Source organism: Schistocerca piceifrons, chromosome 1 (assembly GCF_021461385.2).
Source record: "Schistocerca piceifrons isolate TAMUIC-IGC-003096 chromosome 1, iqSchPice1.1, whole genome shotgun sequence".
Lineage (NCBI taxonomy): Eukaryota > Metazoa > Arthropoda > Insecta > Orthoptera > Acrididae > Schistocerca > Schistocerca piceifrons.
Genome location: NC_060138.1, coordinates 1,090,170,661 through 1,090,197,976, shown reverse-complemented (window position 1 = coordinate 1,090,197,976; position 27,316 = coordinate 1,090,170,661). Strand labels below are relative to the sequence as shown.

At 39.1% G+C, this 27,316-nt stretch overlaps 1 protein-coding gene across 1 annotated transcript in view; it reads left to right on the top strand.

Moving 5' to 3' along the window:
• Nucleotides 1-27,316, top strand: part of LOC124775019 (E3 ubiquitin-protein ligase listerin) — a 154,491-nt gene that overhangs the window by 65,472 nt on the left and 61,703 nt on the right. The window contains exons 8-12 of the mRNA XM_047249782.1: nt 1,063-1,198; nt 6,053-6,793; nt 7,724-7,934; nt 12,479-12,758; nt 16,110-16,488. Coding sequence (XP_047105738.1) covers nt 1,063-1,198; nt 6,053-6,793; nt 7,724-7,934; nt 12,479-12,758; nt 16,110-16,488 — 1,747 coding nt within the window. The remainder of the gene's footprint in view (nt 1-1,062; nt 1,199-6,052; nt 6,794-7,723; nt 7,935-12,478; nt 12,759-16,109; nt 16,489-27,316) is intronic.

Genomic DNA, 27,316 nt, shown 5'->3' with positions numbered 1-27,316 from the left:
CCTTTTTTCCCCCTAAGGTAAGTCTTTCCGCTCCCGGGATTGGAATGACTCCTTACCCTCTCCCTTAAAACCCATATCCTTTTGTCTTTCCTTCTCCTTCCCTCTTTCCTGACGAGGCAACCATTGGTTGCGAAAGCTAGAATTTTGTGTGTATGTTTGTGTTTGTTTGTGTGTCTATCGACCTGCCAGCGCTTTTGTCTGGTAAGTTTCATCATCTTTCTTTTTAGATATATTTTTCCCACGTGGAATGTTTCTCTCTATTATATATATATATATATATATATATATATATATATATATATATATATATATATGTGTGTGTGTGTGTGTGTGTGTGTGTGTGGGTGTGTGTTCTTTTCTGGAGAAGGCTTAGGCCAAGAGCTAAATGTCTAACAGTCATTTTGGTGTGACTGTCTGCAACTCAACATGTCATCTTTATGGTGAGTAGCAATCGTCATTTTCCTAATATTGTTGACATTCCAATCTGTAGTTTCCATAGTTTGATTATTCCTACCTTCCTGTAGGTTGATTAATCCTATCTTCCTGTTCTCACAAAAACCTCTTATCCATTGTAACTGATTCCTGTAGTTGTTTTTTCTGCTGTACGATAAGAATTTCTGTTATTTCTGTAGCACATTGCAAAATACTTGAAGATATTTGAGAAATATATGAGAAGCATAGTGAATGAAAATAGACACTAAGTCTCTTCCCCCAAACAACCCAACCCAACCCCTTGAATCCATTTAAGTTATTAAACACAATCAAATTTTGTTTCAAACAAATACCTGAATACTATCAGTTCATAGAAATTATACTAGATTTTACAGCATTATATTTATGAAGAAGTTTACAGGATAGATGGTTGTGTTTAATTATATGCATTAAATACTTAACAGTGACTCTTGTAATATTAACTAAAAGCAGTATTTTACCTCATCAGTTACTGTATGTCCTCATCCCAACAATTAACCCTCTCTCATTACTTTTTCCTCTTCCAAACCCTTCATTATCTTTTTTTGTACTGTGTAATATATAACGTAATCTTTATTTCCTTTCTTTCAGATTCAAGCAGAAAACAGTACAGCAGAGCATTTCAGAAAACCATGCTGTTGCCAAATGTTATATTGAATGTTTCCGCTACTTGATAAGCATGAAGAACAATGATATAGAATTTTGCAAATTGTTGCACAGGGAGCAGGTAAAGAACAATATAAACATATTAAGGACCTCAGATTAAAATAAAAAGTGTCTAAATGCACATTTTTTTCAAAATATACGCAGTCATCAATATTGTAGTTTGGATAATCAGTCAGTTTGAAATATTCTTGCACAAAAATTATCACTAATTTCTATGTAAAAGCATGTCCATTTTTCTGTATTAAACTACAACGGTAACAACATCATAAACAACAATTTGACATCCACTGTTACATAGGATTGTTCTGCAGACTTCTCCAGACATTCCAGTCTTAAGCTATACACATCTATTTTGCACCTGCATGTTTTCTGTTATCATCTACACATCTTCCATTAGTTCATTGGTTTGGTCTTTCCTTGTCTCGTGAAATCCAACGAAGTACTTCCTCGGCCCATTTCATTATCATTACAGTTATAATTACATTTTTCACTGCAGTTTGTTGCTTGTTATATTTGTTTGTCTTCCTTTGTCGCCCAGTAATGCTTCTAACACACAGTTCTGGTTTCTGAGACACTGTACTAACAATCAAGAGGATAGCAATCCAATTCCTTTTTTGGACATGCAAGTCTAGGTGTTCTGTGGTATCCCTAAATTGATTAAAGTGAAGACCAGTGAGGTTCCTTTAAAAAGGACACATCTAATTTTTGTATAAAATGATTAGTAAGGGACTAATATTGGCAGCTCATCTGGTGAACTAAGTTGCAGCCCTAGTTGCAGAGCATCAGTAATGTATAACCTTTTTGATATTATTGTTATGTTCTGTCAAGCACCGATGAAGAATTCAATGAATTTAATTAATTTGCTACCTAATGAACTGCCAGTGTTCACTAGAGAAACTGTTTGAATGTCCATTTTCTGTGAATTTGATGGGAATAGAAATTTTACGAACAATTGTCTCCCAGTTCTAAATTTGATGATGTAAAAAATTACTGTTGTTCTGTGATCAGATATATTGTACTGTAGACAGAAATTTTGTACAACAGTGTATAAATGTGTTCAGAGTTCTGAGTAACACTGTATGTGTAAATATGTTTTGACATTACCCATGCCCATGCATGTAGACTTACATATTATACACAGAAAATAATTCATCAAATGGAAGAATCACTCATAAATTGTAAAATTACAAGGAGGCAGGATGCCCAAGTACAGGGTTATTACAAATGATTAAAGAGATTTCACAGCTCTACAATAACTTTATTGTTTGAGATATTTTCACAATGCTTTGCACACACATACAAAAACTCAAAAAATTTTTTTAGGCATTCACAAATGTTCGATAAGTGCCCCTTTAGTGATTCAGCAGACATCAAGCCGATAATCATGTTCCTCCCACACTCGGCACAGCATGTCCCCATCAATGAGTTCGAAAGCATCGTTGATGCGAGCTCGCAGTTCTGGCACGTTTCTTGGTAGAGGGGGTTTAAACACTGAATCTTTCACATAACCCCACAGAAAGAAATCGCATGGGGTTAAGTCGGGAGAGCGTGGAGGCCATGACATGAATTGCTGATCATGATCTCCACCACAACCGATCCATCGGTTTTCCAATCTCCTGTTTAAGAAATGCCGAACATCATGATGGAAGTGCGGTGGAGCACCATCCTGTTGAAAGATGAAGTCGGCGCTGTCGGTCTCCAGTTGTGGCATGACCCAATTTTCCAGCATGTCCAGATACACGTGTCCTGTAACGTTTTTTTCGCAGAAGAAAAAGGAGCCGTAAACTTTAAACTGTGAGATTGCACAAAACACGTTAACTTTTGGTGAATTGCGAATTTGCTGCACGAATGCATGAGGATTCTCTACCGCCCAGCTTCGCACATTGTGTCTGTTCACTTCACCATTAAGAAAAAATGTTGCTTCATCACTGAAAACAAGTTTCGCACTGAACGCATCCTCTTCCATGAGCTGTTGCAACCGCGCTGAAAATTCAAAGCGTTTGACTTTGTCATCGGGTGTCAGGGCTTGTAGCAATTGTAAACAGTAAGGCTTCTGCTTTAGCCTTTTCCGTAAGATTTTCCAAACCATCGGCTGTGGTACGTTTAGCTCCATGCTTGCTTTATTCGTTGACTTCCGCGGGCTACGCGTGAAACTTGCCCGCACGCGTTCAACCGTTTCTTCGCTCACTGCAGGCCGACCCGTTGATTTCCCCTTACAGAGGCATCCAGAAGCTTTAAACTGCGCATACCATCGCCGAATGGAGTTAGCAATTGGTGGATCTTTGTTGAACTTCGTCCTGAAGTGTCGTTGCACTGTTATGACTGACTGATGTGAGTGCATTTCAAGCACGACATACGCTTTCTCGGCTCCTGTCGCCATTTTGTCTCACTGCGCTCTCGAGCGCTCTGGTGGCAGAAACCTGAAGTGCGGCTTCAGCCGAACAAAACTTTATGAGTTTTTCTACGTATCTGTAGTGTCTCGTGACCATATGTCAATGAATGGAGCTACAGTGAATTTATGAAATCGTTTCAATCATTTGTAATAGCCCTGTACTTAACTTTAAGGAGGCAAAATTCCAAGTATTGCTGACAGACATATTTAAAGGTTGTCTGCCTAGGGACACACAATACACAGTTGATGAGCATGCCCTACAGCAGAATGCCTGCAACACGCAAGGGCGTTTGCATCGTCTTACCCCCAGTACTAGTTTTCTGAATTCCAGAGATCAGAATTTGCTATGTGGTATATATCTTCGCCCCTCATCACCCTCTATATGTTAACCCTTTCACTGTGTGGCTATGTATATATGTCTTGCCACACTTCCCCACATGTTGAGGACGTGTATATGTGCCTCACTTGGGTTTTTCTTCAGTACTGTGAATGTCGGAATGCATCCTGAGTCACCACTGTTGCGGACGAGTTACTTCCATATCTGAGTGAATAGAAACGTTTTGAGTATTCATCATGCAACACATGTGCCTCATTGTGTGATGTCATTTGCAAAAAACTGATTTCGATATCTTGAATCATTTATGAGATATGACGATTGTTATGACCATATGATTCGTGACGTGACTGTCTTTTGGATATGAAATGTAATAATTCAGGAATGAAATGAAATATCCTACTCTCAGTTTTAAATAAAATTTAAATATCTTATCTACATTTCATTTGCTGAAATGTTTAAGCTAAAATCAGCCACACACACAAAGTTTACACAAAGCGTTATTGCCTCTGTTAAAATCTTTAAAATTTCACATATTATTTTACTTAATATGATGCAGCACAGTAAGTATGGCATATAACGAAAAGGAAATCAATCTTTTATTGAATGAAGATATCATACTGTAAGATGTGCAAAAATCAATTTTTTTCACCAAACAGTTTTCTTAAAGACCGGTGAGAAGTATTTCATAGCAGATGACAAGCCCGCATCAACAGAACTGAGCGCATCACACTTGACCATTCATGAGATATAAAACCCAATAACTCGAAAATGAAACAAAATATCATTCTGCTCTCAGTTTTAAATAAAATTCTGATATCTTGTGTATACTTCATTCACTGTAATGTGTGAGCTAAAATCAAACATATGTAAAGTTTATGCCGTGCGTTTTTACCTCTGCAAACTCTTTAACATTTCGTGCTGTATTTTACATAATTTGATGCAGTGCAGTAAGTATGGCAGTTAAAGAAAAGAAATTCAGTTCTTTATCGAGGTTCTGCATGGAATAGGACAGGAAAGGAATATGTGGAAAACACTGACAAGGAGAAGGAACAGGATGATAGGACATCTGTTAAGACATGAGGGAATGACTTCCGTGGTACTAGAGGGAGCTGTAGAGGGCTAAAGCTGTAGATCAAGACAGAGAATGGAATACATCCAGCAAATAATTGAGGACATAGGTTGCAATAGCTACTCTGAGACGAAGAGATTGACACAGGAGAGGAATTTGTGGTGGCCCACATCAAACCAGTCAGAAGACTGATGACACACACACACACACACAAAAGATATTAGACAGTAAGCTGTGAAAAAATAGTTTTTGAAAAATTGAATGATAAGTATTTCAAATCGGCCAGAATGCTGGCTCTCAGCACAGCACCAGCACTTGACGAGCGGTACAGCCATAATAAAATCTGCCTCACCATGGAATGCAAAGAGCATGTCAAGTAGCAAAAGGATTAATGAACTTAACCTGTGGTTAGTGTAGTTAAGTCCAGGAGGGTGATGGGGTTCGAAGATATACAGTGTACTGAATAGTGAATTTCCATCGCCAGAGTTCAAGAAAACTAGTATCCCTACTACTCCTTTTTTACATTTGGAGGATTCCATTAGTAATTACTTTTTTATTTTTTTATCGCTATTCCTGTCCCTCTTCCTTTCTCCTTTTCTCTCAATTTGGGTTTCTTCCCCCCTCCTTTCCTCTTCTTCGTTGTACTATTCATCCCTCTTATCATTTCTCATTGTCTTAATTGATCTTATTTTGCATTCTCTCCTCCATCACCTTTGAACTGAACCTCTCCCACTTCATCTTTTTCTCCCCTCGTCCTTGCAGCAAGTGAGACCCTCTCAGTACGGCATCTGAATGACCTGCTCTTCCTTGCCAACCCTCCCCAAGAAATCCATCTTTCCTTCCTGATAAAGTAACTGACCGTTTCGAAAGCTGAGTAGGTTGTTTCAACTTTAAAATACATTTAAATATACTGTTTAGGCACGTGTGCATATCACCGGTACTCAGTATTTCATCCTCTGAAGGTAAGTACTAGCCATTCATTCCATCCCCTTCAAATTTCACTAAAGTATACTTCAGTTAAGGAAGACACATGTACTTGTCATTGTGGACTGCTCAAGTCAGTGTTTAAGAAAATTGTAGGCCTTAATTGATATTTTTTGTGATTTTTGTTTTGCAGCTAATGTCTGTCATTGAACTTGCCTTAACAGAACGTACAGTTAACTGTGGAATGCTATTCAGAGAAGTTTCAAATCTCATTCATCACTGGAGCAGGAACAGGCATAATGCTTTGCATGCTGAACTGCTAAGTTTGTTTTGGTGTGGACTATCAGAAATGTGCATGAAGATACTGAAACCTCCAGGGCATGACTCAATGCAGCCACAGGAAACCCCGGCAGAATGGAAGGTGGACCGTGTTGTGGACTTGTGTGCTTTGTTAAAATGTCCCGCTTCTGAGATTCCAAAAAGTGCTTCAAAAGTTAGGTTTTCATCTAAAGAAATAATTGACAATGAAGTGAGTGAAAATGAAAATTGTGAAACTGACAATCAGGTATCATTAACTGTTTTCAGCGAAGATCATGCTGACGAATTTGCCAAAGAATTGAGTCGTTTGAGCTGTGAATTGGCAACTGTGTTTATTAATGAGTTGAAAGAATGTCACGTTTCTGCATATATTAAACCCCTGAAAAATTTGGTGAACTCTGCACTAAGCAGTAATGACTTACTGAATGCTGTGGGGAGCGCTGACCAAAGTGAAGAACAGAAAATACATGAACTGCAAAAGCTTTTGGATGAAACATTCTGTGCTTGGTTGCAGGACAAAGCCAGGTGCTCTGAAGCTGTTGTCGAATTAATATTTTCATTATTGATGCATGTTTCCACCGAAATGAAGGATCGAGTTATTCACCGTTTGTATGAGGTATGTTTTATTCCTAATTTTCTTACCATAATGTTTGAATTTGAAATTAAGGCTAAGATCAGACTTTACTCTTTCTTAATCTTGGGGACTAAAAAAAGTCACTAAAACAGAGTAAAATGTTACCACTTCAATTTATGGAAGCATCCGAATGCCACACAGGAATGGCCACATAAAACTAGACGTAGGAGAAGGAGATGCCACAGTGAGATTCATTGGAAGAATCTTAAGGAAATGTAATTAGACTATGTAAGAACGAGCTTACAAATCCCTCAGTCATTCAGTTCTCAAGTAATACTTGTCATTGTGGGACCCTTATTAGGCACAATTAATGGAGGAGGTAGGAAAAATTGAAGTAAGGGTGGCATGTTTTGTCACAGATTCATTTTCATTTAATTAGCACAAGAGTGTCAAATAGATGCTGTGGGAGAGGTGTTGTGCGTTGTGGAGAGATTTCCTGTTAAAAGTTCTAGAGCATACGTTCCAAGACAAGTTGGGAAATGTATTATTTGTTCTCACATACATGTTACTAAATGACTGTGATGATTCACCATTAGCAATATGAACAGGATAGGTGTGAAAGTGTAGTGCTAGCAGATGTAGCCTTCACTATACACTTTAAGATGGCATGTGGAGTATAGGTGTTGATGTAACTGTGTCCAAAAATAACATCCTGTGTGGCATCAGAGTACAATGTGGCTGATAGTTTTCTGCGGGATATCTCTGCAACTAACATGTACCAGGTTTGAAGTAACACTATTTTGTATGGCTGTTTTGTTTTGTTACTCTGTTTCAACTTTTTTATGTTCCATTTAGTATTCAAATTACATTCTTTCAGTACTTTATATATTGCTCCACAAATTTTATAACTATCCTTTAGTTATAAGTGGAAATAACAGTCCTGCCTAATACACCGTTCGATATATCTGGCAGATTTCTGAGTCCCACAGATCAGTGCTTCTGTGGCTCTTGAAGATGTGTGTCAAACACGTTGGTGATAAGGATGTAATTTACTTTATTCGTGGAGAGAAGATGAGTGGAGAACTTGTTGCACTTTCTGGAGAGGTTTCATCTTGTTCTGATTGTGATGGTGGGGATGCCCTTGAAATTCTTCGTTTCTGTCTCAAGACTCCAGCCATTGCAGGTACAATTACATTAATATTAGTTTATAAGTTATTTCAATTAATATATCTCTTTTTGTATGAGACAGTACACAACACTCAAATTAAATGTCACAAAGAAAAAGCCTTTTTAATATGAACAAAAATAAGCCAGTTTTCTTGATTGTATTTTTAAAGAGAAACCCATGTTTAGAATTATAGTAATCACACATTCTCTTTTCTTCGTGTAACATACAAACTTTGGTACGAATTGCTCAAATCATAGACAAAGCCAGTAAAAGAGAAATAATTGTCATTTGGCCACAAGATGTCACTTTAACCAAGCTGGTGCTGTGACGTTATTGTGGCAAACATGTGAATTTCCAGAGATACCTGCACCACACACAAGAATATCTGGATGAAATACCATTTTAGACTGTGTTGTTACTATAGGTGAAACATGACGTCACCATTTTTAGCAGCAGAATTGTCTTGAATATGTATGTCCAGGCAAGTACAGCATGCTGTTATTCAATTTTTGTTCAAAGAACATCTCTCGTAAAGTGAAATTCAAACTGTGTGTAAGAGTAATGTTCCCGATTTCAGAGTGGCTGACAAAGTAAAGTAGCATATTTTGTGTGCTGTCAAGCGCTGTGCAAAGACTTTGGATATTAGAAATTTTTTTCTGCAAAATGTACTTTGACACCTTTGTAATGAGCAGAAAGACTTGCATGCGGAAGCTCATACATCTGATGTGATACCTGTATGAAACAGCATTCTTGGACTGTGTTATGGGTATAGATCAAACATGACGTCACCATTTCCAACAGGTAACATAAAGTGTGTGTCAGTCATGTCAGTCATGGAGAGGTCCATTTCTGCCTAGGGCTGTGAAAGCGCAGTCAACTCCTGTGGCTGGAAGGGTCATGTTGAGTCAGGGACTATTGATTTTGGAGTGAATTCATGTCAGGACTACACACAACTTTCTAAGGATTGTTAAAAACAAGTGATCTGGCAAGTTGTTACAAGTTGCAATTTTGTTTCATGATAACCATGCACTAACAAGGCAAAACAGGATGGTCTACAGTCTTTCTAATGAAATGTATTGCATCACCCTCTATGTAGTATGAATCTCTCACTTTGCAATTACCATGTGTTTGATTCCTGGATGAAGGCCCTGGAAGGTCATCACTTCATCTGCTGTTGAGTAGCGTCTAATGGAGTAGAAAGTTTTTGCTTCTTCAGGCTTTGACATTCTTCAGAAAAGGTATACTACAGAAAAACAAGTACCATATTGGGACAATTGCTTAAGCAAGGGGAGTGATTATCTGTTGATTGAGTAATAAGTACACTGTTTTTGTTCCACTGATTTTTGTTTATTTCAAACTAGTTTTCAGCTTGTTGGGTCATCTTCAAGAAACAACTGACTAGCTTCCGGAAGGGACGTGAGTTCTTAGGTAACCAAACATTGTAAGCAAAGATACAATCCACTTGCATCGAGTGTTGTGAGTCAAACTTGTTTCTTAATGTTGAAATTACACTTTACCTAATGGCCAATATTAAGCACAATAAATTATTAAACTAAACATTATTACAGGTTAAATGGTTATAATGCTAAAGTCTGTGAGCTCTTGATATTGGCTGAGAAATTGTTAAATTGAGCTCTCTCCCGAATGAAGACAGCTCCATTGAATGATCTGTTGAGAGGTGCTTCGAAATTGAAGGATGAAATCTTATGGACTATCAAAGCAGAGGCAGCTTTCTGCTAAGTGAAAGCTGCCATCGCCGAAGCTACGCTGTTAGCACATCCTGTCACTCAGGCTCCCCCTCGCTTTGGTGATAGATGCATAGTTAACAGCGATAAGCACTGTACTACAGCAGCAAATAGAACAGTGTTGGCAACCTCCTGCCTCTTTTTTAGCCAGAAGATTTTACCAGCAGAATGAGGCTAGTCGACACACAATTGTGACCTACATGTGGCGCATCCTGCCATATGCTCGAAGGGCATCAGTTTATTGTGGTCGTCAACCACAAGCCACTGACATTTGCATTTCATCAGAAGCCAGACTAGGCATCACCTGACACCTACACCATTTAGATTACATAGGTCAATTTCAGATGCATGTAATCACGTGGGGTAGTCTGGATGTCCCAGTGGGTGCTCTCTCTTGTGTTGAAACACAGTGAAGCTCTTGCTAAGTCACACCACCTCGATCCATAGCTATGTGCATTACTGGAGTAACCAACTAACCTGCACCTCAGTATGTCCCAGTACCACCAGCAAACATGTGGGTGTATTGTGATGTTTCAGCAGCGAAGGCACAACTGTTGCCCCTACGGTTTTAACTCCAGGCCACTGCATCATTATATAACTTGGCACTTCCAGGGGCCTGGGTACATTGAATCTTGTAAAACATGCTTTTGTGTGGCTGATTATGGACAAAGCTTCACTTATCCTTATGCCTCTGGACTGCTTTTTGCCTCCCCTATGGGTGTTACAATGACTGAAACTATAACAACCAGATTCATTTCAGCATGCCTCTTCATGTTAACACAGATCAAGACCAAGAAGTTGAGTTGTATTTGTTTAAAACTCTCTCCACCCTGCTAGGTATGAAGTATATTGACACTACAGCTGACTACACTGCTGTTAGACTGTTAGACTTGTGAAATGACTGCGCTGGTAATTGAAGGCAGCACCAAAATGTCACAATTCACAACATTGGACAAAAACATTATCCATTGTGCTTCTAGGCCTCCATGCATCCATTAAGGAAAATCTTGAGGCTATATTAAGTGATCTCATATCTGGCCAAACAATACAACTACCAGATAAATTCCTTGAGCCATGTACCTAATGACTTCATCGATGCATCTGACTTTGTCTCCAGGCTGTGGCCGCTGATCCAATAACTCCACCTGTCGCACCACAGTGCCATCTCACTCATCATCATTTTATTTTCAAGGATCTAGCAATGTGTGACCAAGTCTTTGTCTGGTACGACACGGTATGCAAGCCACTCCAATCCCCGTAAATGGGCCTTACACAGTCCTCAGCAGCACTGGAAAGACTTTAAGACTGATATTATGTTTACTCCCACCACAGTCTCTGTGGATCATCTGAAGCCTGCATTTTGCAACTTCACCATTGGTACATGCAGTCCACCTACTCTGCCTACTGCAAATATAGCACTCTCAGTTACCATCAACCAACCTGTCATGAACTAGCCACAACAATCAGCAGACACCAAACTTACGGATGCTGCAGCAGACATGACTATGCTACAGTGTGCTGCAAACAGTAGTCCACAAAATACTGCAGTGGACTCCACAAAGCAAGGGATCATGTGAACAAGACACAATGTCTGTTTCAACACCAAATATCATTGACACTAGTGTGAGTGAGTTATTGATCGCACATTACACTGTCTGTAGTGACATCATGCAGTGTTAAACAATATTATGAAAAGGAAAATTGCTACTCACCATATAGCGGAGATGCTGAGTTGCAGATAGACTATCACTTATAAGCTTTTGGCCAGCAAGGCCTTCATCAAAAATAGACCACACACACACACACACACACACACACACACACACGGATGCGTGTGCGTACGTGTACGCGAACACAGCTCACACACATGACTGCAGTCTGTGGCAACTGAAGCCATACCACAGACTGCATTCGTGCATGTGATTTGCTCTTTTGTGTGTGTGTGTGTGTGTGTGTGTGTGTGTGTGTGTGTCAGTCATATATTTTTGACAAAAGCCTTGCTGGCCGAAAGCTTTGTGACAGTCGTTTTGTTGTGCCTCTCTGTGACTCAGCGTCTCCGCTATATGATGATTAGCAACTTTCCTTTTCATAATTTTATTACATTCCATCCTGGATTTTCCATTGATTTATTTTTGCCATGCAGTGTGAAAAGTATTTATGCTCATTGTTACATTCTATAATGTATGTTTAGTCTTTGTTTTGTAGTAGTTAGTTATTCCTTGCTCTTGTTGAATAAATGTTGTATGCTACTTGGATACAGTGCTTCAGTGGTATTAAAGCCTGCGGATAACTCTAATAACCAACAACATATTCCATCATTTTATGCCTTGCCACAAATTAGTGGATTAACAAAATTAAATACAATGTTAAATTCCATACCAGACTTCAGTTGCCACGCCATTTAATTTCAGATCGTGTTACTGCTGTGGCAGTGAAAGCAAAAATTATTGCTTGTTTGAATACACCAAAACTGAATGTCATTTGCGCCTTGCTTGCATTTGAACATTCAGTGATTTGTTAGTGTACTGCTATAGCAATAATATGATCTGAAGATGGTTGCTGTCACAACCAAAACAGGTAATGCAGTGCAATAGTTGGTTGATTGTGTCAGTTAAATAAGCTTTTTAAAAAAATACTAAAGCATATTATAGTTCTCAGTCATGCTCCTCAAAAATAAAATAAGCATAAAAATAATTTAACACCAGTTCTATTCTGTATTGTTTATATGGATAATACTGGATGTGAGTTTGTAAAAAGCGATCAGCTTCTACTCTTTACACATTAAGTCTAATGCTTCTTAACTAATACTTACAGACACAGCAGTGCCAGGCATACTCAGAGAGCTGGCAGTAGGCCTTCGAAGGACTCCACAACCTACAACGACATGCACAGTTTTGGCTTGTGAAGCAGCGGCAATGGCAGTGAACTTTGGCTCTGCTGGCATTGACCTCCTGGCAGGCGTATTCGCTCTGGCAGTATTGCACAAAGCTGAGGAGCCGGAGGTTGTCGAAGCGTGGCACGGTGTAGCACCTGAAGTTGACATCTTTATAGTTACATCATTGGTTGCAGAGATCAGGGCCTTGCTTCATAACTGGTGAGTGTAAGATCTCATGTCAATATTTATCTGTTTACTGTATAAGGAAAGATATCCAGGGCAAGTAGAACACAGGAAAAAGCTCTGTAGCAGAACTGATGGCATCAGTTAGCTCCTAGCTACTGTGCCAAGACCTAATTAATAGTGGGTTTTTTATTTAGCAAATGGCGTAGCAAGTTACAAATCATACACAACAATTGAACATGAATCACATGCGTATAGTTAGATGGTGTTAATTTGATTGCGTCTTTTGTCACTGTGAAGAAGTCAGACCAATGACCACACTTAGACCAAAAGGACATTCTTCTGTAATTTGGTAGATTGCTTGTGTATTGGCATCACATTAACCTCTTGTGAAGCTGCCTTTTCCCAGTCATTTGAGGTGCATGTCAGCTGTAGTTTATTCTTATTCTGCTGGGATTGGTGTAGATTTTCCAGTTGTAATTTTTGCTGATCTGTCAGTCATGTTCCTTGGTAGTCTTTTTCTCAAAGTTCATTCATCAGTTACACAGAGCTTTAGGTGATATCTAAATAATTGTATATAAAATGGTCAGAATACTTTATGCACATTTATTATTACTTTATAGTACAGAAGAAATCAGCTGTATTGCAATCTTCATACTTTTTCACAGCAAGTCAATAAACTTCAAGAAGCCTAACAACACTTAATATGTGGCAATAATACTGTATTTACATACAACAACTGTTCCATACAAGTGACAGTATGTACATAATTCAGCCTGCTGACATGGAATTTTACATGACTGAATGCTAAACACAAACTGATTGCATGAAACTTAGCTGATGATTACGTAGTGTGGACTCATTTGAAACAATGCAGACTGACGTGGAACTTTATGTGATGGCTGCTATGTGCAGAGTGACTGATACTGTTTGTAGTCTTTGAATACTGGACATGGACTGACAGTGGCTTATGTAGCAAAGTCATCAGAAGGGAAAAACCAATTGCAAAATGATTGACGAAATGTATGATGTGAAAAGTGTCAATTGACCCTAAATAATGAAAAATGTGGGGTCATCTACATTTAGCACTCAATGGAATCTGTTAAATTTCGGTTACACAATAAATCATATGAATATAAAGTTTTTCAGTTCAACTAAATACAAGGGCTAACAATTACAAACAACTTAAATTCTGACAGTCACAAAGATAATGTTGTGAGGAAGATGAACCAAACACTGTGATTTATTGGCAGCATGCTTAGAAAATGCAACAGGTCTACTAAAGAGACTGTCTACACTACAGTTGTCCTTCCTCTTCTTGAGTACTGATGCCTTGTATGGGATCCATGACAGAGGGCATTGAAGAAGTTCAAAAAAGGGCAGCTCATTTGGAATTACCATGAAATGGGTCAGAGAGTGCCACAGATACGGTACACAAGTTGGGATGCCAGTCATTAAAACGAAGGTGATCTTGATTGCAGTGAGGTTTTCTTATGAAATTTCAATTGCCAGCTCTCTGCTGGAGGTGAAAATATTTTGTTGATGATCACTGAATTGGAAGAATGATCACCATAATAAAATAAGAGAAATACGAGCTCACATGTATAAAGTTAAGTGTTCATTTTTGCCATGCATTATTCTAGAGAAATAGTGTGAAAGTGGTTTGATGAACCCTCTGCGAGACACTTGATTGTGAATTGCAGAGGGGTCATGTAGTGTAGATGTAGATACAAAACCGTCTGCCCTCCTTTGAACTGTTTCAGTGTGCTCTGTCAGTCTTCTCTGGTAAGGATCCTGTACTGCACAATAATACTCCAGAAGAGGACAACATTTTCTATTGATGACTCCAATTTAAGTTGTTTGTAATCCCTAGGTATTTAGTTGCATTGACAACTTAAAATTTGTGTGATTTATCGTGTAACTGAAATTGCATTCTAAAATAAACTTATGTTGAAATTGTGTTGTAAAGGAATATGGAAAACATATGTTTCTTTGTAGCACAACTGGTAGAGTGCTGCATGTATAACATGGAGTTCGTAAGATCAGTCATCATAGAATGCAAGTTTTTCACATAAAATGTCGAGTCATCCAAATACTTGGATGTAACACTTTGTAGGGATATGAAATGGAATGATCACATAGACTCAGTTGTAGGTAAAGCAGGAGGTAGACTTTGGTTTATTGGTAGAATACTGGGGAAGTGCAATCTGTCTACCTTTGTAGACTGATTGCTTACAAATCACTTGTGTGATCCATTTAAGAATATTACTCAAATGTATGGGACCCTTACCAAACAGGACCAACAGGGGCTATTGAACGTATACATTGAAGGGCAGCACAAATGTCACAGGTTTGTTTGGTCCATGGGAAAGTGTCACGGAGATGCTGAAGAAACTGAGCTGGAAGACTCTTGAAGATAGGCAAAGCTACCCTGAGAAAGTCTACTTGCAAAGTTTCAAAAACCAGCTTTAAATGATGACTCTCGAAATATACTACAACCCACTACGTATCACTCACATAGAGATTGTGAGGCCAAGATTAGAATGTAATTACAGCATGCCCAGAGGCATTTCAATCATTCTTCCCACACTCCTTATGTGAATGGAATGGTGAGAATCCCTAATAACTGGTACAGTGGGCCGTACCCTCTGCCATGCACTTCACAGTGGTTTTCAGAGTATGGATGTAGACGTATACAAGACCTAATTGTTGTGATGATGAGAAAAAAAAAAAAATGTTGTCACGTACCCTTCATACCCTGCCAAAAAAAATGATATTTGGAATGGCCTTGTACCTTAGTTCAGCTCCTGCATATGCAGTTCTGCTACATCCCAAGAGAGAATGTAATCCCTAGGTATTTAGTTGCATTGACAGCTTAAAATTTGTGTGATTTATCGTTTAACTGAAATTGCATTATAAAATAAACTTTTGTGGAAATTGTGTTGCAAAGGAACTCGGTAAATTCTGCTCATCAAGTAACTTCTGTGAATATCATATAACTGCTTTTCAGTTAATTTATGGAATAAACAACTACTAAATACCTTATAAACAAATTCAGCTGTGTGAACCGCTTATAAACTGCCACAGGACAGTGCTGTAGTTGTTTCATGCAAATATCATGTCAGTGCTGAATTTGTAAATCAAAATGAGGTGTTAGACAAGCTTTTGTAGGATAGTTTCACTTCTGAGCAGTGATGCTCTGTAAGCCAATATGTATGTGACCTTGTTACATTTTCCACTTACATTATTTGCAGAGAAACATTAACTTCAGATCTGTTTGTGTAATATAGGCATTTTGTCACAATCGAAGGTAATCCAGTTCTGTAGATAAATGTTACTTTGTTTACATGTGTTTCCCTGTTCTTATTCTATGTTGTCTTCCTTCAGTGAGGTTGCAGAAATAACAGAACAGCTGCAGCCTCTGCCCACAGAAGTCAAAGCCGAACTGTTAACAGAATTGAAGTCTGCTCGCCGTGATGACGGTATGTGGATGTCGTGGGCATGTCACCTGGCTCATCGGCTACTCGGAGAGCTGACAGGCGATGCTGTCACACCTCCGCCTCTTCCAGGTCCTTCCCATGACACTCACAGCTTTGCTGCACTCACTTTGCTGTCGGTTCAGCTACTACTTTCTCAAAAATCACAAAAAGAAAGCCAGTCTTCTTCTGATGATGATGATGGAGATACTGATAAACTACTTGAGCACATGCCAGAGCTGACACATGCCCTGGCTATCGCTGATGATTTTCTTACCTGCTATGTTAATGTAAGTACCACAATCTGTTAGGCATGTGGTCTATACTTAAACTTATGGTACTTCAGAACAATATATGTAGGTTGTTACCAGTGACTGAATAAGTACATGTCTAACAAGGAGAAGACATTGACTCAGGATCATAGAATATAAGGTAATGTATTTTTGCGTTTGTTTTGTTTTACTGCAGGCTAGTAACTCAGTATTGAGTATAAAATAACAGCAAAGAGACGCATGAAAAGTAACATTTTGCATAAATGTTTTATAAGCAATGTGAGAAATGAAATCTGGCATAGCTGAGTCGTAAAATTGTTCACATTAATAAAGCTGCCTTGGGTCAGAGTCCAACATGTATCATATACAGGGTGGTCAGAAATTCTCATTACAGACTTCTAGAACTTGTGGCGGGGAGTGAGTACATCGTATTTTGAATAGGAACCCATGTCCAGAAACGTCATCCAACAAGACTACAGAGCATCAAAGTTACAGGCGCGGGTGTCTGTAAATGTACATATGCACGGGGTGATTCCATGATGATGTTACATACTTTCTAAGATGATGGAGAACGATAAATGTATTAATTTGAAGTCAGGATCCCTGTACTGGAAACGAACGAGTCGAAAGTTATAAACAAAAACTGTTCTGATACCTCTGACAGTTGAATACATGTACCGGTTCTTGTGTTGCGAAGAGTGTAGGTTGGTAATTTTCAGTGGTGGTAGAAACGAGAAGAAATGTCCAGTAAACGTATGCTCTAAATTGCATACCTGAGGAGCTATGACCATTTGCTCATCTTCGCTAATGTGAAACACATCTCCTCTACTGAGCAAGTGTTCATAGCTGTTAAGATACGCCCTTTAGAGCCCACATTTATTGGACATTTTTTCTCGTTTTTGTCCACAGTACCATCACTTAAAGTTACCAACCCTACACTCTTTGCAACACAAGAACCGGTATACGTATTCAACTGTCAGAGGAATCAGAATGGTTTTTGTTTATAACTTTCGACTCGTTCATTTCTAGTACAGGAATCCTTACTTCAAATTAATACATTTATCGTTCTCCATCATCCTAGAAAATCCGTAACACCATCACGGAATCACCCCGTGTATACATACGTTTACAGACACCCGTGCCTATAACTTTGATGTTTGTAGTCTCATTGGATGACGTTTCTGGACATGGGTTCCTATTCAAAATACGATGTACTCACTCCCCTCTACAAGTCCTAGTAGTCTGTAACAGGAATTTCCGACCACCCTGTATGTGCGTTTTTTGTGCTACTTATTAATGTTTGTTTTTACAATACTTCAGATTCTCTTTGAGGGAAACTGTAAAAACTTTGTTATTTGTAATATTTATTGTACTAATCTTATACTTTTGTTTTTTATTATTTTGCTAAAAATGAAAAAACAAAACTTATGGAAAGCTTAAAGAAAATATTCTCGTAGACTATCATGAAATATTGTCACATGTGAGTGACAGAAGGGATGGTTTTCTTTCAGTAAGACTGACTGGTTTTTTGGTTGTTCTGTCATTTTTAAATAGCTTGTGGTAGACTAGTTTCTCTTATCAGAATATACATGCTCCTAAAGAGTGACTTTACAGACACTTGGCTTGATTGGGTTTTAGTTGCAGACTATATTCCTTGGAAAGTTGAGTGTTTACTTCTCTCTGAAATAAAAAATTATTCTAAGTGTTTGTGACAAACCTCCTAAAACCATTGCTACAGTACTATGCCTCGTACCCTAGTAACTCTTATGTGGATCATCTATATTCCTCCATTACTCCTACTTATTCCATGTGCCCACCACTGCCAACCCCAAGTTGGAATCACCAAGATAAGCATGTTGTCACTTGTTTGTCATCATCATCAAATGACTCTGAGCACTATGGGACTTAACTTCTGAGGTCATCAGTCCCCTAGAACTTAGAACTACTTAAACCTAACTAACCTAAGGACATCACACACATCCATGCCTGAGGCAGGATTCGAATTTGCGACCGTAGCAGTCGCGCGGATCCAGACTGTAGCGCCTAGAACCGCTCGTCCACCCCGGCCGGCATCATCGTCGTCATTATCATCATCATCATACGGTGCTGATGACACTGCCAAATACCATCTTCAGTCTCTGCCCTAAATCTCATTGCGAAGCAGTAATGGAAATTCCTGGGTAGAACAATGCATAAAATTAGGGAATGGTAACCACACTTATAGCAGGCTGATGTACAACACATAGACACATGTAACAGAAAACATTGTTACTAGCTTTTTGAGTCCTGGCTCTTTTTCAGTAGCAAGTACATGCATTTGGCCACAGCAACACTTATTATTGATTACACATTATTGAGAGCACTTGCCTTGGCTGATAGATGTGGGGAGAGGGTAGAGAACGACATGCAAGGAAGGAGCGGTAGTGTGAGGCAGGAGTGGAAAGACTCAGTGTCTGCACAATAAGATGAAAGGAATTATGAGGGTGTAGAACATATAAAAGAAAGAGCAAGAGGGAGAGGGGGCAGAGACAAAAAGAGAAACAGGGAAGAGAAAAACAAAAAAGGGGGAGAAGGGCAGAAATGGGGCTGGGGGTGGAAGAGCTCACATATAGAGGTGAGGGGGAGGATGTAGGGTGGTTGGAGAAGGTAGTACATTATCTGGACAGGGAAGGAGTGGTATGGATGACGACAGAAGAGAAAAATGAAACGGTATGCTGAGACAGTGGGAAACAAACATAGGGTATGCTGGAGAGAGGATTTAGAGGTTTAGTGAAAAGGGAGCTGTGGAATTAAACTGGAAAATTTAGATTTTGTTGTTTCTAGTATACTTCTATCATATATTGTCTGTCATGTGAACTAGAATGGCAAGGCTCCCACCTTTTCTGCAGTAGATTCTGTTAAGTTCAGGAATATGTTCCCCTCAGAATTTTGAGTGAGAGGAGAAGTTATGTCACTTACTGATGTTTGCTGTGTCAGTGGCAGAGTTACCAACATAGGAATGTTACAGACTGTTACATAAATTTTATCATATTAGAAGGGCATGTTGTTTATTTTTTACATCTCCCTTTTTAAATGCACATTACACACAAACAGTTATTTTTCCCCAGTTTGTAACAGATGTTTGTCTTTCTTTTGATGGTGAAAGTGATATCTCTGGTACCCCTGCTATGCAGTATTTCAGAGAAACATGGCTGCTTGTGTATCAGAGAATGTTGAAAGGGCTTGCAGAAATTGTATTTGTAACTCCGAGAAATAGAAGAGAGAGAATGTGAAGAAGAAAAGTTACGGTGGATGTGAACATTAGTGATAAAACCAGTAAAAAAAGTAGGAGCTAAGCAACAAGGACCTGGGTATGGCTACAAAAGCAAATCAGACAGTTCTAATCTCAATTGGTGTAGCTATTCAGTGTTAGACAAAGATTTGTGATTTTTACTAACTGCTAGAGTACTACATTCAAAATGCCCGCCTCAGTGGCCTTTTTGAGCATAAGGATTGCGGTCAGGGCTGTGACGTGGGAGTGAGCAGAAGAAAGAACTCATTTACTGATCATGTGACAGTGGCTACTGGCACAAAACTTAGAGTATGTTTGATAGCTTTTTGCAGTATACTTGCAGTTTTGCGGAAAAGAGTTTCAGCAGCAAGAGGAACAGGAAAGTGTATAATGTTGGGGGAGAGTTAGATGGTGATGAAGTTAGCAATGAACGTAATTCAATGCACCTTGGCATGTCACATGTAGGTAGATGTGAAAGACATGCCAATGTTAAGCATAAAATCAGTGAAGCCTCATTGGATTGTGTTTGAGACCATATTAAAAAGTTTACTGAAATACTAAAGTCATTACTCAAGGAATGACAATTCAGTAAAGGTGGCTGAAGTGCACTATCTGTGTGGATAAGGATACCAAGGTTCAGGAGTTTTACTCCGCAACATATGAAGTCTGTGAAAGTTTTCAAAACTGAGCTTTAAGTTATCACACATCACATGTGAAACTTGTGATGAGTGTGCTGTTTATATGATAGATACTGTTTCTTTCTGTGTTAAAACTGAAGAAGCATACTCTCTCTTGATGGAATACTCAATGACGTGTTCCAGTGATGGTTGTGACTACTGTATAATCACCTATGATTTACAACAGGCACTGCCGGCACCAAAAATTCCAACAGATACGTTTTTCTACCAAAGGCAGTTGTGAATGTACAACTTTGGCCTCCACAAATCCAACTCCAATTCAGTTATTATGTTATATCACGAGAAGATAGTGACTCAAGGGGTTTGTGAGAATTGTATCCTGTATCATGAAAATGTTCCGTGATCCCTTGAATGTTCATTTTGCAATAATTTTTGTTAGACTCTCGTATTTGACAAAACAGAAACAATACAATGATTGATGTGGGTTATTCTGCCATTGCTAAAGAACTCTGTGATTTCATTCAACATTATTTCCTTGTTCTTGGACATACCTATTTACCTTAGTGATCGAGATTTAGCACAATGAAAGACTCTGAAAGACAAGTCATATTTACACTCTTGACCAATTGTACGAAGTTGTGGAAAATGCCAGAGTCAAACAACAGTTAAACAGTGTAAACAGTGGAATTTTAATACCTAGTGCAAGCTTTAATATCAGGAAAATAACTGCTGTTAAATTTGATAGACAACCAGGTGTGCTCTTTTTTAAAGACATCTATTCTGAAGTTGAAAAGTGGCACAGATTGGAACTCTTCAAGCAGATGTAATGTCAACACTCAGAAACCAGAAAAGAAACCATGCTTGATAATCCTTACATGACTAAACTTCTTGTAGAAATATAATTATTCTATCCATACAGACTGCCCATATCATCGTTCCTTCAATATTATCATGTATCTCCCCCCCCCCCCCCCCCCATTTTCTCATGGTGTTTACAAAAAACTGAAATCCACAGGAACTTGGACTGGGAAAATGCGCCAGAGTAGATGTAAAATAGTTTTATGTTCTTGATATGTAAGCCTCTTAACATGGTTTAATTCAACAAAAAGTATTTACACCAGTATAAAGCTCTCTGACACGACAGTATAAAATTCTTCATTTTCCGTACAAAAACTATGTATCATACATTGATGTTCAATATAAGTGCTTTTTACGTTGACATTTATGTTTTTGATTTTGCATTATCTACCTAATAATCAGATAAGCAGTGAAAACTTAACCTTTATTGTACAAATAATGCCTCAATTTATCTCCTTTTATTGTGAAAGTGGCATGACTCCCCCTCTCAGCAGAGCCCTTAATTCCCATCTGCGTAGTTCAGAGAAATTATTGATAATCAATTATTTAGAGCACTTGCCTGGACTGATAGAATTATTGCTTATCAATCATGGAGAGCAGTAGCCAGGGCTTAAGGATTATTAATTATTGAAAGCAGTTGCCTGAGCTGATGGGTGCTACACTGCAGTAGAAATTCTTCCCCAGCAGTTGGAACAGCATTCCTAGCACTACTTGAGGAGGTAATCCAAGCTGCTCCTGTCTTTTGCTCGCATTGGATTACCTCTAGCCACTCGTGTCAACCCCTCAAAGCTCTCTAATCATACTTTTCTAGCTCACTCTACCTTCCATACCCCTGAAAACTTTCTTCAGCCTCCATGAAACACACTGTTCGTTCCTTATCTTTGTTGTCAACCTATCTGCCAAAACTCTGACCCCTGCAGAAGTTTCAGTGCTTTCTAAAGGCCTCATATGTAGCCCAAAACGTAACTTCATCCATGCTGGACTGCTAAAGTACTTGGTTTCCTTCACTCATTCTTGGCAGTGGAAACATTTCTTCACCAGGCACCACACCAACAACAGCCAACCAAAACTACTAACATAAAACCTTCTTTAAAACATATATGAAGATGCTATCTGTTGTTTCGGACATGTCCAAAAGAACAGATACCATCTTCATATAGTTAAGGCCAACTGGCCATTGACCTCCTTCTTCTGCACGGGATGCATACGCATTGGCCGAACTCTTACAGCACTCGGTAAGATTGTGTGCCGTGAGTAATGAGTGTAATGAGCAGGGGCACTACGAATATAGTGTGTGGACATTAAGTTGAGAATGTGGGTCTCGCAAGGAGCGTGTAAAGGATACATCCCTGCAGTTGCACTATCCTCTGTGCCCTCGGTGGCTCACATGGATAGTGTGTATGCCATGTAAGCAGGAGATCCCAGATTCGAGTCCCCGTCGAGGCACAAATTTTCAGCTGTCCCCATTGATGTATATCAATGCCTGTTGATAGCTTAGGGTCTTGATTTCATTATCATTTCATTCTTTAAAATAGTTAGAACCTTTTTCCAACCATGCTCCTCCTCTCCATCCACACAATCGTATCCAGGCTATCTTTCCAAGAATTCCTCGCTTCTAACCTGGTTTCACCTTTCTTTCCTAAATCTCTCCCTAGTGAGTCCAACATCACTCGTATGGAACACACAGCTACCTGAAAACCTGTCCAGACTGTATCATCCTTCCTGCAGACAGAGCCTCCACCACTGTGGTCATTAATCGTGCTGACTAAGCAGCTGAAGTTCTCCACCAACTTTCCAACACCTCTGCATACATACCTCACAACCATAATTCCATCCCAGAAGTCCAGCAAAACCTCCAGCAGCTCCTCAAGGCCTAGATCCATCCCAAAACCTAATACCTGACTCCATCTCACTCCTCACACCTGCAACCTCCTGCACTCCTTTCTATTACCTACTCTGCAAACTCCACAAACCCAACCCCACAGTTTTTCCTACTAGTCATCCCATTGTGGCCAGTTACAATATTCTCACATGAAAAGAAAAAAAGAAAAAAATCTCTGCCTTTATTGACCAGCACCTCAAAATTATTGTCCCTATCCTCCCATCCTATGTTGAAGTCACTTCTCACTTCCTTCACTATCTTTCCACAGTTCCTGTCTTGTAAATGCCAGACTCCTTGTTGGTAACTGAGGATGCAATGTCCTTATATACTACGTCCTCGATGCCAATGGCTGCACTGTTCCCAGTATCTTCTGATACCAAACCCACCATCTTTTTCCTAATCCTCCTGCCCAACAACATTCTGACCTACAGTTATTTTACTTTTGAAGGCTAAGTCTATAAACAAATCTGTGACACTGCCATGAGTACTGATTAGGAATCATTCCTATCTCAACAACACCTAAAACCCATTGTCTTGCTCAGGTTCATTAATGACATTTTCATGATCTAGACTTATGACAGGGACAACTTTCGCTCTTTTTTCAATATTCTCAACACCTACTCCCAAATCTGCTTCACCTGGTCCTTCTCAACTCAATGAACAACCTTCCTAGCCATTGATCTCTGATACCTGTCACCCATTCCATGTCAAAAAGTTTCTTCCTTACAGCCTTGCCATCTGTGGATGTTGCATCTGCAGTGAAAAACAGGAATTGTCAAAATATACTGACAACATTATCAGAACTTTTGTTGGCAGATGATTTCCTATCCAGCTCATCTTAAACAGGTCTCCCATGCCATCTCCTCTGACATCAATAAACCTCTTAACCAGCCACTGACTAGCACTCCTCTGATCATCCAGTTTCACTCTGGCTTTGAGAAGCTCAGTTACATCATTCATCAAAGCTTCAACCACCTCTCATCATTGTGCTCTGAGGTAAGAGTTATCCTACCCAAAATCCTAACCACATCACCCAGAGTAGTGTTCTGCCACCCACCAAATGTACAGAATTTCCTTGTCCATCCTTATTCCAATCCTGCACACCATCAGTCATTCCCTTGTGGAAAACCCAGGCGCAAGACCTGGCCCATACAGCCGCTTACTACCTCTTACTGCAGTCCAGCCACAAGCCGTTTCTGCCCTACAAATGATGTGGCCATGTGTGAAAGCAGCAATGTTATGTATCAGCTATGCAGCAATTGATGTGCAGCAGTCTGTGTGGGCATGATAGGTAATCAACTGTTTACTCATATAAATGGCCACTACCGAACTGTAGCCAACCACAAATTTGACCATCCACTTGCTGAACATGCTACACATCACAACACAAATGACTTTAACAGCTGTTTCAGTACTTGTGCCACTTGGATACTCCCTTCTACCTCAAGTTTCTTTGAACTGCGCAAGTGGGAATTGTCTATCCAATATATCCAGCATTCTTGCGAATCCTGGCCTAATCCTCTACTAATGTATCCCTGTGCCTCATGTTATCTCTCCCCTTTTTGGTATGTTGTCCATGCCACTCCTTCCCTCTCTCGATTGTGTACTGGCTTCTTCTACAAACTCTTCCTCCCTTCACTCCCATGTGGGCACTCCCTCTCCCCCTCTCCCTCTCCCTCCCCCTTCCTTGCCCCCTCACCCTTCCTTGCCCCCTCCACCTCCCTCCCCGCCCTCCTCTCACATCCTGTTTCTCTTCCCACTCCCTCTTTCTGTATCATGCACATACCTTACCCCCTCAGAATTCCTTTTGTCTTATTCAGCCGGCTGTCTTTCCCACTTCTGCCTCTCACTACCCTGTTACCCAATCCATGCCTCATACTTCCTCCCTTACCTTCTCCCCACATTCATCAGCCCCGCCAACTGCTCTCAATAATGGAAAATCAGTAACAATCATTATTGTAATGGTAGTGTGCATTTGGGTACCTGTGTTGTTGTGTGTGAGCATGTATAATTTGTATTTATCTATTTTCAGCTGCAGGATCAGCTACTATTTTCAAAGTGCAGTTTACCCATGACAAAATTAAATTTGAATTTTTATTATTGTTGCTTTGTAAAACCACGATGTAAATTAACATTTTTATTTAATTTGTTGATGATAACATCACACATCCAGTATTGTATTTTCAAACAGTGGAAACTCCTGGTAAGAATGTCAACAATGTAGGAAAAGACAGATTGCTACTTGCCTTAAAGAAGTCACATCATGTTGCAGGCAGTCGCGATTAAAAGACACTCACATATAGTTTTCGGCCACAGCCTTCATCCGAAAAAAACACACACACACACACACACACACACACACACACACACAAAAGGAAGCAAACCTCATGCACATATGAGTGTGAGTGTCTCCTAATTGCACCTGTCTGCAACTTGATGTGTCTTCTTTACAGTAAGTAGCAATCTATCTTTTCCTACATTGTCAGCATTATATTTTATTGGATGTGATTGACTAAAACCTTTTCATCAAACGTTTACCATTACTATACATTAACAAATCTGTTGTTGAGATCAAAGTGTGGTGGTTGTGAGCTGCCTTGATGTTCCATCTTCTTAGGATCTTTGACTAGTGGCAGGCACAATAAGTATCTGTTTCAACTGTTCCACACTGACCAGTGCTGGACGAATTTCACAACATCCACTAGTTCTACATAAAAAAACAACAAAATGGAATAAATATCCATGAAAATTGAAATTAAATATATTAATTTCATAACATATAAAATTGAAATATGTAATTAAAATTTGAGATTGCCAGTGATTGCACAAGCAGCATGAGTACGTGTAACATTATAGTGTCAACACTTTTGTTATACTACAGTGGGATACTCATATTGACTTCTCTGCTGTCCATAAAAATGATTTTCACTTTGGTTACTCTTCTTTAATTGTTGTACGAAAAGATACCGTAGGCATTTCCTTGCAGATTCTGTTTTCTGTAGATTTTCAACAGAAATGGAGGTGTGTGAGCAATAAAAATCAGATTTTCAAATCCAAGCCATAAATCTTCCTTGCAGCAAACTCCTTTGGTATCATTGAGGATGTCCTAGCAGCGGATGAGAACTATCCTGGGAAATGCAGTACATATGTTGAAACAAATCTACCTTCTTTTTATAAATTTTCTTTTAGTTTGGTCCTTTGTAATCGATCATTACATTAATAAAGAATGCAAATTTTGTATCTCTATTACAGATTATTAATTATATTAGGAAAAGGATGGATTGCTACTCATTGCAAAGGCAGCACATTGAGTTGCAGACAGGCACAATAAAAAGACTTTTACACATTTACTTTCAGTCAAGTCTGAGCTACCAGAGATAGTGGTCACATGTGCATGAGGTGTGCTTGCTTGTGTGAACATGTGTGCATTTTCTTTTCTAATTAAGGTGTTGGCCGAAAGCTAAATGTGTGAAGTCTTTTCAGTGTGCCTTTCCTCAACTCACTGTGTCATCTTTACTGTGAGTAGCAATCTATCCTTTTCCTAATGTTGTTGACATTCCAAACTGTGGTTTGTATTGTTTGAATTTACTAATTGTATTAATTTAAAACTCGTATAGCCAAGCTGTACGTGCATTTGATTATTCTTTCTGTAGCAGGCTCCAATAACATGGTTAATAGTCTATCATCAATGGCAGACACGTGGGGAATGTAACAAAGCACAATGATTCTCAGAAAACACAGTGAAGAAAGTAGACTTACGTTTTCACCAGATAGCAACACTGTGTGGCTGTCTTGTGTCAGAGAATTTGCCAGCGTATAATGGTGTGGTGTTGCTTTCATCTTCAGGCTTCTCCCTTTGTATATAATTTTTCCATTATCATCTGTACTACATAGTGTGACTGTCATATCAATGTTGTACTGTGATTTGAGACTGAGAAAGTATGTAAAATAAAAATTAAATCACATGTTAAATGTCTGAGGCTTGAAACAGCTGTGTTTTATTTGTCAAAAATAATCTAGTTGTCTGAGTTCGATAGAGAGACAACTCCTTCCCAGTTCATGCAGGTTGTTCGACCTGACTTTGTTAATTGCAACTATTGCACAATGCTTACACTGAACATTATGTGGAAGTAGTGAAACATCCTGCAACTTCGAAAGTGTACCTCTGTACATTCTACAAGTACTCTTCTTGAATTT